General features: G+C 46.0%; 1 protein-coding gene and 1 long non-coding RNA gene across 2 annotated transcripts in view; one reads left to right on the top strand and one right to left on the bottom strand.

The window, feature by feature from the left end:
* ENPP6 (ectonucleotide pyrophosphatase/phosphodiesterase 6) overlaps positions 1-9,687 on the top strand; it is an 81,082-nt gene extending 71,395 nt beyond the window's left edge. Inside the window, exons 7-8 of the mRNA XM_043454458.1 lie at positions 863-992; positions 5,872-9,687. Of these exons, the coding sequence (XP_043310393.1) occupies positions 863-992; positions 5,872-6,086 (345 nt within the window). The 3' untranslated portion in view covers positions 6,087-9,687. The remainder of the gene's footprint in view (positions 1-862; positions 993-5,871) is intronic.
* The window catches only part of LOC122432497, a 35,853-nt gene that overhangs the window by 2,805 nt on the left and 16,154 nt on the right, over positions 1-16,894 (bottom strand). Inside the window, exon 3 of the long non-coding RNA XR_006266845.1 lies at positions 817-1,570. This is a non-coding gene — a long non-coding RNA (uncharacterized LOC122432497). The remainder of the gene's footprint in view (positions 1-816; positions 1,571-16,894) is intronic.

The raw sequence follows: 16,894 nt of genomic DNA, 5'->3' as shown, positions 1-16,894 counted from the left end.
ACCCGCCTTCGGCTTTGATAATTCACTGAGATGAATCGCAGAACTCAGAAAGGTGCCACACTTACGACTGCAATCTTATAAAGGATGCTACGCAGGGGCAGGCAAATGGAAGAGATGCACAGGGCACAGTGTGGTGGCGAGGGGTGCAGAGAACCCAGGTCGGGTGCACCAGCCTCCCATCACTATTCATTAATCCAGATGGCTCCCCGGACCCTGCTGTTCCTGGGAGTTTACGTGGGGTCTCACTGGGTTGGCCCAGGTAACAAAATCATTACCCACACGGTTGAACTCAGTCTTAGAGATCAGAGATGAGGGCTGAAAGTTCTAATTCTCTCCTTGTACGCTTGCTTCTTCTGGTGACCAGCCCCCCATCCTGAAGCTATCTAGCCCCCCAGCCCAAAGATCATCCCATCCTATTAGCATAAACTCAGGTATGGGAACTAAGGACTCATCATGAATAACAAAACACCCCCAGCACTCAGGAAATTCCAAGGATTTAGGTGCTCTGGGCCAGGGAACCTGGGACAAAGGCCAACTCTATTTTTTATTATACCACAGGTACACTTTCACATCCCTTCTGTCTCTGACACGCTATGTTTAGTGGCTCTGAAACTGATTATGAGGCACAGTTCAGCCCAGTGTAAGGAGAGACCTTCAGAACTAGGGCTCTTTGGCAATTTAACGGGCCACCCCCAAAGGTCCGAGCTACCTGGAGTGGGAAGTGATCCGGCTAAGGTCGGACAACCCTGGCTGAGATCCCTGAGCAGGAAAGCCCTGCGCTGGGTGGGTGGTAGTTTGAACCTGATGCTTGCTCACCCCCTGGCCTGGTCACCGGGTGATGTTAATGCTTTGTTGATTTCAGAATCGAGAGTCGCTTCCATTCTGGATGAACAGCACCATCACCCGCAAGGCAGAAGGCTGGCAATGGGGCTGGCACGGATATGACAACGAGCTCAGAACCATGAGGGGCATCTTCCTGGCCTTCGGACCCGGTAGGCATGATCTTAGTCATTCCTTCCCCTAGGCATCAGGGGCTGACGGTGCTCGGAAAGGCTGGAGTGATTTCTTTACGGATCCTCTTTATGAGCAAAGCTGAGCAAAGCCAGCCGGTCTCCACGAAATGTCTTTGGCTGGCTTGCTTTCAAATGCTTCTTGGGTTTGGCAAACGTGGCCAAATACTTCTCCCTGTAAGTTTTAAATCTCAAGCGCGGTGAGGAAAATGTATTCCACATGTTTGTGATTCATTTTTTACTTAATTCATCAAAACATCCCTTCACAGTCATCTTATGTCCAGGGAAGCTTATCAGGCACCAGGTTGCTGACAGCCACAAGTCCCAAAGTCGACGTGCTCGCTTCACGGGGTCTGACACTTCCACACTTCCTCTCTGTCTAGAGCGGCCACCCCGGTGCGGGTCATCCAGTCCAGGGCCCACCAGAAGCTGGGATGTGCTCACGGCAGGCTAGGAAACGGTTTTGCGACTGACTCTGAGGATGAGCCAGAATGACTTTTGCAGTGTCTAGGATGAGAGCGAATTGACTTTGCCCTTTTGGACCCGATGTCTTCCTGGGTCTGAAAGAGAGGTGGGGCAGAGGGGGGCCCATTTGGTCATTTGCTTTAATTAATACAGCACTGTAAAATTCACATTTTGGAAAAGTTTATCAAACGCTCTAACAATCATGCTACTACCTGTACACTCCCTTTAAAAAAAAGAGTGAAAAGCAGTCAACCACCATCAAGAGTCAGCTGACCAGATCACGAGCTCTTCGTCTTCCTTCCTGTTGTCCACGCTCCTTATTAAACATAATAAGCTTACCCTGATATCCACAGTCCAGGTTCCTTTTTCTGGATGTTTTGATCAAAATGTTTCAGCCCACAAAAGCCCATGCTTTCCTATCAGGTGATAGGTTAGAGGTCACACCTGGAAGCCCTGCCCTCCTCCGCAACATACTGGACAGAGATGCTTGTGAGCCCTCCTTCATTCCATCCACCTTGGGTCACTTTCTCAACCACGAGAAAAACCTGCTGAGAGCTACAAGGCGTCAACTTCTGCCCCCGCCATGGGTGCCTCTGGGAGCCTGAGCCCAGGGAACACACGTGGGCCCACATCATTGTCCGCACATCATCCAAGTCCTCATGTCCTTAAGTAAGCAACAGGACCAGTAGCTGCAAGCATTTCTAGGGCACAGCTGGGTTCACGACATTGGCCTCAGAGAATTCAGAGGATGCTCCCTCATGATACCGTCAACCGGTAACAGCTACCTGTTAGCCAAGCCCCAGGTTAGATCTGCGGAGCTCAGAAGCCAACTCAGTTCAGGATGGAGCCTTGAGGATGCTGTGAGGTCAACCGCTAGATCAGGGTGGAGACTTCCCAGGCCATGGCCTTTACACAGAGGAACATGAGACAGGGGTGCTTTCATTCAAAGGCATCGCCTCCTCCTTCCCCAAAAGAGAGGAATCAGATCATGAATGCAAAACAGTTGTCAGCTGGAGTGTTTATGAGTAAGCATCTTGGGCAGAATTTAAAACAGAAACGAATCTAGCCTCAAACCAAAATTTTAAACCAAGCACCCAGAGCTACAACAGCTGAAATTCAGCGGGGAGCTTTTTATCCATTAACAAAGGCCTCCATCATACGCTCCTTTAAAACTAAAAGCCCAAGTCTTTTATAGACAGAAAGACGACCCCAGATGAAAATGGACTGGGCTAATTGCAAAACTGTTTCCAGGCAGATACAGCCTCCCGCAAACCATCACGTTTCTGGCTTCACTTCTCATGCAAGATTGAACAGCTCTACACACTGACTGTTTATGCAGAAGAAAATTTAAGAGCGAGGTCTTTAATAACAATCTAGCTGCACTTTGAGATAAACGTACTGCCCTCCTGATTAATTGGAGGTGATTCTCACTTATACAGGATGCTGAGCATTGCTACGGCTGCCCAGATACAGCTTTAGAAGTCAGGAAGTCTGGTCCAGCTAAGCGAAAGGGAAATCATTCTGGAAGACAGGCTCTCTCTGGTTAACCCCAGTTCCTAATTGGAACAATCTAACCTTGCCCTAAGTCTGTAAGTCTTCCTTCTGTTTTGTAAGGAAGTTCATTTATAGCGTTTCCTTTTAGAATCCACCTATAAGGGATATCATACATTATTTCTAGGTGGCCTAGGGGCTCAGATGGTAAAGAATTCGCCTGCAATGCAGAAGATGCGAGGTTGATCCCTGGGTCGGGAAGATTCCTTGGAGGAGGGCATGACCCACTCCAGTATTCTTGCTTGGAGAATCCCATGGACAGAGGAGCGTGGAGGGCTACAGTCCATGAGGTCGCAAAGAATTGGACACAATGGAGTGACAAAGCACATATGATATTTCTCCTTTTCTGCCTGACTTACTTCACTCAGTATGATAATCCCTAAGTCCATCCACTAACTTTCTTTTTTTGGTCAGAAGAGCCTGACCTCAATTTTTCTTGCCAAATGTTAAAGAAAGAGACGTCTGAAAGGCTGGGGATTTGCTATTGACCTCCACCTGCACATGTGACAAGACACGGCCACCGCGTGATGTGTGTGGCAGGATGACCTCACATCCACAGCAAGTCAGGGAGATAAGTCTTCCGTGTCATTGGACCACCTCGCCACTGACTCCTAGCTGAGGCTGATTCTTCTCTGGGGAGGCGTAACCACCATCCTCAGCTAATTGCAATGTTTTCCTTCATATGAGAAGGGCTGGCACTCCAGGCTCTGCATTCTCCTTCCCAGGGTGGCTCTGGATTTGTTTGATATTAGTGTTACCCTGAGGCAATGCAGATCCTTACCCTCCATACCCTAAAAGTAAGTGAACACTTCACATAAGCTATGGGGTAAGTATTTTCAATGCGAACTTTCCCCTGCTGGGCACTTATTCTATTAATATCAACAGCTCCCATCTATTGAGCACAGACATGAGCCTGCAACTAGCCTGCAACTGCATCTCTGTGCCCATTCCCTGAGGTTATCCAGCTGGTGAGTGGCTGCAGGCTGCTCTGTAAAGCCTGTGAACTTCTTTATATGGAATTCTACTTTTATACCTCAAAATGAGCAAACCCTATCACTTGAGGCGTTGCTCTGGATCTAACACACTCTGTGGCAGAGTTCTCGCTGTTGCTCCTGTGTTTGTAATTTCAGGGTTAACGTAAGAGCGGCATTTGGTGTGGACACTTCTGGGTCACATCGCTGTCGCCGTTGATGTTTGCTTTTTAAATCAAGGATATGTGATCGTTTCAGCAAAGCAATTATAAAGATTATTTTCTAAGATAGAAACTTGTCCTCACAGCCCCCAATCTACCTTTTAAAAAAGTTATGGAGGGACTGAAAGAGCACATGCCTGGGCCTTTATTGATGGATAATCCAAGTGAAAGTTAGTCACTCAGTCAAGTCCAGCTCTTTGTGACCCTATGGACTGTAGCCCACCAGGTTCCTCTGTCCATGGAATTCTCCAGGCAAGAATACTGGAGTGGGTAGCCATTCCCTTCTCCAGGGGATCTTCTGGACCCAGGGGCAGAACCCAGTTCTCCCACATTGCAGGCAGACTCTTTACCGACTGAGCCACCAGGGAAGCCACTATTGATGGATAAAAGTCCCTCCTAAATTCAACTTCAATAGTTTTGGGTATTTTGTTGGAAGCGCTGGTTTGGAACCTAAATGTGAAGTGGCTTATGAATATCACTAAAGTCTTGTATTCACTCTTTGTTGTTCAATCACTTAGTCTTGTCCGACTCTGCAACCCCATGGACTGTAGCTAACCCGGCTTCCCTGTCCTCCACTGTCTCCCAAAGTTTACTCAAACTCATGTCCATTGAGTTGATGATGTTCATTCAGCACCTTTCCTGCCTCCTATGGAGAAAGAGACGGTCCCTTCAGTGCCCTTACTTGCTATGCTGTGAGCAGCCAGCCCTGCCCCCGGTGGCCTGTGTCCACGTAGAGTCTGGAGCAGCATCTGGGTGGAAGCACTCTCCTTCATGAGATGGCTTCCAGCCTTCATTCGGGTCCCCAACTCCAATACCAGCTTCTTTATCTTCCCCACAGCTAAGTTACTTTATCTGCTAGGGAAAAGCTCCCAAGGAATGTTCAACTGATCTTCCAGACATACTTAGGAGACCATCTCTGTGGCTTGTGCACTAGCCACACTGCCAGTTCTGTCCAGTCCTGGGACCTCCACGTGGCAGAAAAATGGGAAATATTCTTGAGCTGGGGGCACCCAGGCTAACCACTCCCTGCTAGATAGGTGCCTGGTAGAGACCTCTGCAACCGAATTGGGTTTGGGGAGCTGAGCAAGATGAGGCTTGCAGAAATGAGCAGCTTCAAGTGGCCTTTGGGTCCTCAGGGAAAGCTCTGTTGTTACAATGGAAGCACACTTATGCACAAATCAGTTTGCTGTCTGATTTGTCTTTCAAAGAAACATGGCGCTAAGTGGTAAAGATCCCACCTGCAGATGCAGCAGACATAAGAGATGCAGGTTCAATCCCTGAGTAAGGAAGATTCCCCTGGAGAAGGAAATGGCAACTCACTCCAGTATTCTTGCCTGGAGAATCCCATGGACAGAGGAGTCTGGCGGGCTACAGTCCATGTGGTCTCAAAGAGTGGGACACACTAAAGCGACTTAGCGCACACTCACATCTCTGTAAACCATAAAAAGCGACTTCCTTTCACAACCTAGAACCTTCCAGATCTCCTTCCAGGGTCACAATCCCTTGGCCAGGCTCCATGGACAAGGGGGATCTACCAGTTCTAGAGCTGCTGAAATGCCAAGCGTAACCCCTCCACTGCGTGACCCACCCCTCTCTGCCCTGCCCAGCCCAGGAGTGGCCTTGACCACTTACTTCCTTGCCTTTCCCTTGCAGATTTCAAGTCTGACTTCAGAGCCGCTCCCATCAGAGTCGTGGATATCTACAACCTCATGTGCAGAGTGACAGGCGTCACCCCCCTGCCCAACAACGGGTCCTGGTCCCGGGTGATGTGCATGCTGAAGGACCCGGCCAGCTCGGCCCCGGGCGCCCCGCCCAGCGCCTCTGCACTGGTCACCGTCCTGGTGGTACTGCTGGTGATGCTGGCCTAGCTGCGTGCGCCGTGTCCCCAACACTCGGCACAGTGGGTGAATTAACCACCTCCTTGATTCATGCAAGGCCATACAACTATTAATCTATTCTTGGATGATTCCATACACAAGAGTCCCTACTTCTTTAGAATCGTTGTTGTTTTTTCTAGAGGTAAGGAAAGTTCTAGCTTTTCATTTGTTCAACTAGAGGTTATTTTCTTTCTTTTTTTTTTTTCATGTACTCAGATGAATTGTCTGAACAGGGCCTCCCGCTCTAGTGACCAGACCCCAGGTGGGTGTTCTATGGAGTCCTGGCCCCTCTGTTTTGCACAAAATAGGCCCTGGTCTGAGGTCTGTCTACACCTGGGAGCCATCCTGCACAGCTCCTTCCATCGGGGGATAAAGGAGGCTCGTGTGAAAGCAATAGCTGCTGTCTATTTCTGACCCAGCTCGTGGGGTTTCTTCACCTCATACAAAGTCCCAGAAAGGGCTTATCTTAGCTTGGCTCACCCATCAGTCAAACTCACTAAGAACTGCAGAATTTCAGAGAACAAAATGAAAGATATGGGTTCCTTCCCAAAGTCTGGGTGCACAAAATCTTCTCCCCGCGTTGAGGAGCAGAAGAATTTACCATAGATACAGGCTCCTACGAGCCTTCTCCTAGCGTATTCGCGGTGTGAACACACACACACACGCCAGGAGCTGCCTTGCCTGTCTGCCCATCTGCCTGTGGGGAGGCTGACTTAGAGGATCCTATATGGAATGTGAGTGCATGCTCAGTCACTTCAATCATGTCTGACTCTGTGCAACCCCATGGACTGGGGCCCCCAGGCTCCTCTGTCCATGGGATTCTCCAGGCTAGAATACTAGAGTGGGTTGCCATTTCCTACTCTAGGGAATCTTCCCAACCCAGGGATCAAACCCAGGTCTCCTACACCTTCTGCACGGGCAGGTGGGTTTGTTACCACTAGTGCCACGGTAAACTCCAGCAACACCTGACATATCATCTGTCATCACGGGTGGGGAAAGGGATGTCTGGCTGATGACAGTGTGGACATACTTGCAGAAATCTCACTCCATTGCTTGAAATGGTGACGTACTGAGCATAGGTTTGATGCACCCGTGTCCCTGAGAGCAAGGTTTCTTTAACAGCCACAGCAAAGTGGATCCTTGAGTCACCCAGAATTCCAAGAAAAATGGTGGAGCGCAGGGAACAGAGTTAGCGTGATGCAACTGAATCCCAGTCACTAACCATTCAGCCATTTGATTAGGTAACAGTTTGGGCAAAGTGACACCTCAGAGACCTTGGTTTTTAAGAAACCCCAAAGAAGAGGCTCTGAGCCTTGGTTGAAATGTTTTTAGTCTTGTAAGTCTGCTATAGGAGATATATTGTTGCAAAACAAGGGATACTTGCACTTCTGTATGATCAGAGTCATAGACATGTATCACTGCCTTAAAAACGAGTTTGTGCTAAATGAATTCCACCTGCAGATGAGACATTTCATCAAGAAAAGACAACAGATCAGGTCTCGGCAGGACAATAAAGCCCCTTATGTGCTGTTTACCTTGAAAAATGAAAATCTACGCTCACCCTGATTCAAGAAGTCTGGGAGCCATCTCTAGACCTTGAATCATAAGAGCGAAGGATCACTGCTTAAAAATATCACATTTATCTTCACAAAAGATTTCTAAGGTTTTATGTAATGTGTTTTTAAAGCGCTAGCAAACCATCAAGTCAATAGGAAAGGCAAATCAGCCTTTGTTATCTGTCTGAAGCCAATTAGTGCTTTGGGACCATTGTGGTGGTTATTGAAACAACATCTATTGTTTGAAGTTTTCTCTCTCTGTAAAGGACTGTGTTCTAACGAATTTGGTGGAGCTCATTGTGCTCCCATGTGAAGAGAGGAGACCTAAAAGAAACCCACTGATTCAATTAAAAGTGGATTATCCAAGTCTAGAGGGGTACGAACAGATACACCATCTTGAGTTTGTTCTTCCCACTCTGGTCTACCAATTTTTCCCCTCACTCATTCCTAAAATCTTCAAGTTACATAATCAAATTTCAGACATCTGCCTGGCAAGGCGTAGTTACTCTGTAAGTCGTTTTGAAGCTCCAGTACTTTGCGCACCTGATACGAAGAGCCGACTCTGCAGAAAAGACCCTGATGCTGGGAAAGATTGAAGGAAGAAGAAGGGGATGACAGACAACGAGATGGTTTAATGGCATCACCGACTCAACGGACATGAGTTTGAGCAAACTCTGGGAGATGGTGAAGGACTGGGAAGCCTAGCATGCTGCAGTCCATGGGGTTGAGAAGAGTTGGACACAACTGAGCAACTGAACAACAACAACAACAAAAATGACAATAAGACATGTTTGGAGTCATAAATATTGGTGAATAATAAGAAAATTCAGACACTGAGTGGAAGCAAAACCGTAAACCTAAAGCAACACATATGTTTTAGTGGCTCAACTGTTTAGCTAGAATTTTTTTCTTCTGATTTTTGTTCTAAGCTATGTTCTTTTCCCAAGGAAAATTCTATTTTCTCTAAATGCATTTTGTTCCATCAGAGTAACATTTGCTAGGACCATACACACAACTTTCCTCCTACTTTACCACTTCATCGCTAATTCCAGGAGGAAGGTCATTGGAGTGACCTGCAAATACCAAAGACAGATGAAAGAAGTGATCTTTAAGTTAAAGATGAGGTGAGAGGCTACTGTCCCTTCCTGTATGCAGAATCACCAGAACCCAACTCAACTACGTTCTGAAGCCTTCACCATCCATTAGAGCAGACCCAGGGAGTTCTTTCACACCTCCAAGAGGCCTGACTTACAAAGTCCCAACTCTCTTCTAAAGGGCTCTTCGAAATCCACAGCAGATCTGAACTGTCATAGACAGCAGTTTGCAAACCTTCTGGGATTGCCAGCATCATTGGCCCTCTTCTGGAGATGCAGGTTCTGAGGACCTGGCATGGGGCTTTCCACAACACTTTTAAGTCACATGGATCTAAGGTCCAGGTTTGCCCTAATGAGTGGTGGGTTCTGATTTGACCTTGGTACACCTGAGTCTCCCACAGCAATTTCATGATCTGCTGGTTTCATCAGTGGCCATCAGCCTGGCATTGGCTACTGATCCCAGCTGGGTCAGCTTCCCGCCCTTCTAAAACCAAAGCAGATCTGTAAGTCCCGGTGATGAAATGGCTTTTCAATACCCAATCCCCATGAGTTTAAGATCCTCAACGGTGCTATCAGACAAACTCGTTGTTCAAGACACAGCTCTTTTATGAATTTTCTATGAAAGTGTTTTACATGTCTGTAAATCTCAAGAGATTTCCAAATGTGATTATGTGTTTAATCTTTGTAAGCAATTGGTGATAGGCCAAAGTCAGCTCTTGTAAGTTACTTGTGAGGAGGAAGAAAGATGGTAGGCTTGACAGCCTAGTTATAAACCACAGGAAACTTGGTCTCGGGTCTGTGTGATGGAAGATATGCTTATGTGTTGCTTTGAAATCATAAAATTGCACCTAGTATTGTGTCTCACGTGTTTCGTAAATGTCCCATAAATGTGTTGAATCAAAAAAAGAATAAATAAAACTGAGGAGACTTGCTTACACAGCATATAGTCTTTCTCTTTGTCTGTACTTTTTCAAACAAATCTTTCCTTTTTGGATTGCAATCTTTTCTTATCACCCAAGTGACAATATAATTATACTTCATTTCATGGACTAAGCATATTCCATCCCAAGCTTATAAACTTGACAGATTGGTGGAAGAAAGGAAGGAGATTAGATTTTGAATATACTAAGCATATTTACTTTTTAAAAAATGTAACAGTTTTATCAAGATTCAGTTCACATGCCTTATAACCCTTCCTTTTAAAGTATCAATTTAATGGCAGTAGTATGGTCACAGAGCTGTGCAACTATTCCACAATCAACTCTAGAACATTTTATCACCCCCAAAAGAAACTCCATATCCATGAGCATGTTAGCACTCACCCCCCCTTCCCCCCAACCCACCCCCAGGCAACCTCTAAACTATATCTCTACAGATTTGCCTCTTGGGGATATTTCAAGAAAATGGAATAGCCACGAACTCTGTGACTGTCTGAGTCCAGGCTCTAGCCAACATTACTGTTCAAATACACTCAGTCTCTCTCAGAGCATCTCTCTCTCTTTTTTTTTTAATGTCAATCATTTTTAAAGTCATTATTGATTTGTTACAATATTGCTTCTGCTTTATGTTTTGGTATTTTTGGCCATGAGGCATGTGAGATCTTAACTCCCTGACCAGGGATCGAACCCACACTCCCTGCACTGGAAGGTGAAGTCTTAACAGTGGACCACCAGGGAAGTCCCTCCCGGAGCATCCTTATGGCATCACCCCAGAAACCAGTAACAGCCCACGTGCCCCTTCTCACCAGCAGCCCAGCCAGGACATCTACGTATCACTGTGCGTCAGCTTCCTGACAGGTGTTCTTGAGATGCCGGAGGCTGGCTCTGGCTCGTTCTCCTCTCTTCCACTTGTGGGTCCTGCTCAAATGCTGACCATGCCGCTCCCCTGCCCGAACCCATCACTGACTGCCCCGCCACCCCACTACCATCTTAACTCCTGCAGCAGGCTTCCTGGGGCTGGCACCTGTGTGTCCTTTTACCTGATCTCGGGTCACTCTCCCTTTCACTCTGTAAGCTCTTTTTGCCTTAGGGTATTTCCATCCTGTCACTTTCTCCTCCTTGATTAGTACCCCATCCTCACCTACTTAGTGCCCCTTCCCTGAGAACTCAGGCCAATGTTTCCTTACACCCCTCTGAACCAGATCAGGCCCCGCTGGCTGACACTCTCTACACCAGCCACATGCAACCCCAAGCATCACAATACCAGTAGCTAGAAGAAGCAGGTAACAGTCCTCTCCTAGAGCCTTTAGAGTGAGCATGGCTTCTCAATTTCAGACTTCTCACTTCCAGATCCATGAGAGGATACATTTCTGTTCTTTTAAGCCACCCAGTTTCTAGTCATCTGTTTCAGCAACCACAGGATATTAATACACCTTTCAAACTGCTTTCAAAGTAGTCCATCTAGCTCATCAAAGATTTCTTGAGCTCCTCCTTCACACCAGGTACTGGGCTACCTTTTGGGGATGCATAGAGGAAAAACTATCTTTCCTGTTCTCACAGAATTTACAAGGTAGTCATTTCATTTCTTCCCATTTTTAAAAAATAATTTTATTTTTTATTGAAGTACAGCTGATTTACAGTGTTCTGTTAGTTTCTGGTTAGATTCATATTCTTTTCCATTATGATTTATTATAAGATATTGAATATAGTTCCCTGTGTCATTTCTTCCATTTTTGAGAGGAGTCAAATTCTCGTTTCTGTAGAATGAAATGTTCTGGTTGCTATGCAAGGAGATGCAAGGAGAGATGCTATGCAAGGTTGGCGATGCAAGGAGAGAATTTCACAGCAAACAGGAGTAACACAATGAAGAAGGCATCAGCTAACCATCCTTGTCTCTCACTCCTATGGAATTAAACTCCAAATTCTGCCTCCCATCCATTTCTATGGATTAACATCCCTCTACATCTTGGATATTTCATGTCAAACTTCTCAGCTGAGGCCCCGGACGAACCATTGTCAACTCTCTTACCTTGGTCCCATGTCCAGGATGCGCCTTCCCACTCTCCGTCTGGCAAACTTTCATTTATCCTTCAGAGCCTTCTCTGTAAGGCTTTGGGGCTCTCACATTTTTTTCTTGTTTCATTTACTGCAGAGCAAATCACATTGCCTTGTAATAATCTGTTGTCAAGTGTTCTCCAACAAGGCTGTTAGCTAAGCAGAATGCTAGGATTGTATCTTCTCATTTTTGAAGTCACCAGACCACATCTGTAGCAAAGTCTGCCCATACAACAGTTGATAACTGCCTGGTGAAATGAATGAACTATTGAAGGAAGGAGGGAAAGAAGGAAGGAAGGAATGGAAAAGCTTAGGACACTCTGGTCATAAGATGACCTAAATTTGGACAGAGCTTCTCACAGTAGTGCTAAGTTGTAAAAGCCAGAGGCAGGAAATCTTTTGTAGAAAGTAGCAGGATTTGACAAATGACTAATGTGTGACATGGAATCCAGGGGGCAGGGGTTTCTTTTTCAACATTTCAGCAGGCCCCCTCTTTAGCCATGAACACTAGGAAGTGCAGCAGATGGGAATAAGGAAGAAAAGATAAATGAGTCCTGTCTTCACCATGCTTAATTCGACTTTTCAACAAGATGCTAACACAAGCCTGCATTGTCATTTCCCTATGGCTTGAAAGAGACAGCAGAAGGCGGTTCAGAGCCCTGGATGCTCAAGTCCTAGCATGTGGAAGAAGAGGAGGCGTTCCAGTCACCTGCTCCCTTCCTCCCACACCTTCTGAGTCCCACCTACCTCTGCTGCTGGGAAATGGAAAGTGGGTGGTGGGAGGAGGTGAAGACCCTTATTTTCTTCACACATCAATTACCAGATGCCTCGGTTTCCCTCCTGCCAGATGAAGACAATTTCACTTATCACTTACTTTACAGGGGTGCCCTGAAGATTAATGAGATGTTTCTAAATACCCTGAAAGCCCCCGGGACTGTGATTGTGTAAGCATCAGGTGGTGCACATGGCTGGCTCTGTTGGCACACACAAAAATAGAGGGAAGAAAGTTCAAAAGGAGAGTTGGAGACTTAAAAACACACCCCAGGGCTGTTTCTCGGTTGGCGTGGGTGTTAGATAGGTCTCTGGATGCAACTGGCTGGGAGCAAGGCGATGATGACATGTAGGGCGGAAACTGACCAGCAGCCTTCCCAGCAGGCTCCGCGCGCCCGGGACGACTTGTGCGATGTGAGTTGTCGCGGGAAGTTGAACGAATCCCTGAACGAGTAGCGACCCGGAAGTTCGTAGAGAAATGCCATCCTAAGTTGTTTTAAGGTCTTTGGTTCTCAAACTTCAGGGCGAATTAAAATCACTTGGTGATTTTAATAAGAGGCGGATTTCCAGGCTTTACCTCAAGAAACCATCATGGTTTGTAGTTTGGTTTGGAGTTCATGGTTGGTTTGGAATTCTGCCCAGGAATCTGAATTTAAGTAAGCTGATTCTTCTCATCCCAACCTTTGAGAATCAGGGATCTAAATTTTACAGCCAGCTGGTGAACTAAGGCATGATTCTCTGAAGACAGGGATAGACTGGGCCTAACTGAATTCCAACCCTTGTTCTAAATTATTTCTAAAAAATATTTATTTATTTGGCAGGCAGGATCTTCATTGTGGGAGCTAGTTCCTTGACCAGGGATTGAACTGGGTCTTAGCTACTAGACTACCAGGGAAGTCCCTAAATTCTGCTTCAGAATGGATCGTGGAGAGGACAGGGGAGGCAGAATTTTCTGGGGGAGGGAGACTCCACACCATTACTAAGTACAGTCATTCATGTACCCAGAGCAGTAAATAAATGACTGAGGTTATATAGTTATTTGGAGCAGATAAATACTGTGTATTCAGGCTGTGTGATTGGGTAGCCATTGGCCACATGTGGCTACTGAAAACTTAAAATGTGAAATTGATTTTAAGTCCAAATCAAGATTTAATATAAGTATGAAAGAAACCAGATTTCACAGATTTAATGCAAAAAAGAGAAAAAATTTAATTAGCATTTTTTCATTGATATATGTGGAAACAGTAATGTTTTAGAAATGCATTGTGAACTAAAATATGTTAAAATGAATTTCATTTGTTTCCTTTTTCTTTTGTTAATGAGGTACCAGAAATTTTAAGTTTCTTCTGTGACTCACATTATATTTTTCTTGGATAGTATTGTTCTAGATCTGTATACTGTCTGGGTCTTAATTTATAGAAGTCCTTGCTCTTGTCATATGCTTCTTCTGGATAATACTGGTGTGTCAAGAACCTGTTCTTCATTGTGATCTTAGTAAGGTGATTAAATTGTAAATGGCTCCTCAAGAGAGAAAAGAGAAGAAGAAAGCCTGACCCAGCTCATTGATTAGTCCAAAAATGGCTGCCAGGCATGAATACTCCTGCAGTATATAGTCAAGGGTATAAATGAATCACTGAAAAGACAATAAAAATGGCAGTGATGTCAAACCTGTTGACCACTCGTGTGCTATAGAGTAACTCTATCATCTAGGGTCCTGTTCCTACCTACTCTTGTAGGGAAGGGAAGAACAGGAGGGATGCAGTGATGGGTTGAAGGAGGTGGTACCCAGCTCTAGTGAGGGCAAGAGCAAATGAAGGCCATCTCACTTTCTCCCAGAGTGCACTTTGTTGTACCTGAAACAAGGCTATCCGATCCTATCTGCAGTGACTTGAAAATACCGTTTTGAAGATTATTTCTTTAATTTAAGTCATTACATTCTTACTCCAGTCCTCTTATCACTGGCCCAGATGCCAGTGAAGATAGGATGAAGCACGAACATAATTCTTTTTAAATGACAGAACAGGCAGGGAGAAATTCGTAGGTTATTTGGGAGCATGACAAATTTTACACCTAGAGGAAAGTGCAAGAAAAAGAGATTCTCACCTTGTTAACAAAACTGGAACTGAAAATAAAGATTTGATGTGTTCTGACTTCCTGGCTGCTCTGGGTGCTATGGCGCCTTAAAATTCTAAAAAGATTCTAACACTCTCACTGGCCTCCTTCTTTCTGGTGAGCTTGTTTGAGCTCCTCTTCCATCCTAGAGGTCTGGATGCTTGACAAGCTCTCTGCCTCAATCCCAAGCTGCTGGGAAGAATCCATCCTGGTGGCTTGAATCATGGCGATTTCACCAGGTGACCGATATTGTAGCTTCTTTATGTACAAGCAAGAACTGTGACTGGTGGCCAGAGAAACCCCCCCAAACAACAACAACAAAAAACCCAAACTCAACTTTTCAAAAGGCAAAATTCATAGCATCTTGTCAGGCCTTTGCTTCAGGTGTGAACTCATTTACTCAGTAGAAGGAACTGAACCAGACTAGAAATTAGGTTAAATCATAAAGAGGGAAATGGGGCTTCCCTGGTAGCTCAGCTGATAAAGAATCTGCCTGCAATGCAGGAGAACCCAGTTTGATTCCTGTGTCGGGAAGTTCCCCTGAAGAAGGGATAGGCTACCCACTCCTGTATTCATGGGTTTTCCCTGGTGGCTCAGGCAATAAAAGAATCCACCTGCAATGCAGGAAACCTGGGCTTGATGGCTGGGTTGGGAAGATCCCCTGGAGGAGGGCCTGACAATCCACTCCAGTCTTCCTGCCTGGAGAATCCCATGGACAGAGGAGCCTGGTGGGCTACACTCCGTGAGCGTGCAGAGTCAGACACGACCTAGCGACTAAGCACTGAAGAGGGGAATGGCACTTCCCTTTGTTCTAATCAGCTGTGTCTTGAGACAGCATTCAGCAGGACCGGGGCATCTTCGTCTGCTTGCACGAGTTACACTAAATTGATTTGCACTAAATTGATTTGCGTATCAGTCCAGTTGCAGCAGCAATCAATGTACAAGGGATGTCACACACGTGCTTCGCCGTCACATTCTCTGCGTGGCAGAGTGAGTGATTTCTCAGACATACAGCTCGCAGAGGTCAAAGAGTCTCTCGATTCCACCTTTTTTGTTTTTACTTATGGTGGATTTTCTGACAGGAAATGGGAATTTGGTTGATAATTACCAGGCGTAGAGATAAGGTTTCCTCATTAAAGTCTCATAAAACCATGAAAATAAATCATTGCCAGTGGAGAGAGAAAGAAAATCTTCTGTTTAGACTTTTCCATGACCGTTGAGGCCAATTCTTTTCCCCCTTCCAGCCCGGTGACTTTATATTCAGCTAGCGTAGGGCCTGATAATCAGAGGAAAGAATGTAGCGGCCTCTCAGACCTTTTCTGATTTCAAGTTAATGGCTTGGTATGTCAAGGATAGGCCGAGCCTGGCAGAATAAATTATAAAAGTGCAGCTGAAGAAACACAGTGGAGGAAACCCACATCATACACATCTGCAGATACGATACAGACATAAATAAATCCTACCATTTCAGGGAAATCGAAGGGGTCCGTTTGGCCTGCCCTGGAGATCAAAGCTGGTAGGAGTCATGGAGCGGCTGACAGTCCCAAAGGCGACTCCCCTAGAAATGGGATCAGCCTGCCCTTTCCTAGTTCCCCCTCTTATCAAAGCCAGGTCTTAGGGACCCTGATGCAACTCAGTTTCCCAGCAACTCCTCCTCTTCAGGAATTCCCCAACTCAGCCACAAACCCAGGAGCTTTCCAACTTTTCTGCCATAATTTTCTCTGGCCCCAAGTTCCAGCTTTGGGGGTATTTTGCTTTCAGCAGAGTTGATGTGATCAGCTGATTAGAACAAAGGTGTTACCGGGGCACTAGATGGTAATAATGGCTTTCAGGTTTCCTGACCAATACCTGACCTTGGTTCCCAGTGCAGCTGTCCTGCAGCCTGCTCCCTCACTGGATCGCCTTACGGGAGTCGGGAGAGACCCACCCTAAAGTCAGCTGGTAATTTCAGACTAAAGAAATCCAGGTTATTCATAAACCAGGCCATTCAAATGAAGATATCGGGGGCAGGTGACCGATGTGGCGTTGGGGTGATGAAACTGCCAAACTCAGACAAGCCAGCCCCGTGCCGGGTGGACCAGAGACAATAGCTGAAACCAGACTCAGAGCTCCTTTCACTCTTTCCTGAGAGACTGAAACACGTCTTGGGCAGTGACTGCAAAGTACCCCAATATAAGAAGGTTTTAGCCCTATAAGCCTATATCCTCCCCTTCAGTGGCAAGTACAGCACAGTCCTGAAGCTCCAGCTGAAAGGCTCCATCTGCCTCCAAATG

The sequence above is a fragment of the Cervus canadensis genome, chromosome 31 (assembly GCF_019320065.1).
Source record: "Cervus canadensis isolate Bull #8, Minnesota chromosome 31, ASM1932006v1, whole genome shotgun sequence".
Classification (NCBI taxonomy): domain Eukaryota; kingdom Metazoa; phylum Chordata; class Mammalia; order Artiodactyla; family Cervidae; genus Cervus; species Cervus canadensis.
This window is presented reverse-complemented; position numbering and strand designations above follow the sequence as displayed.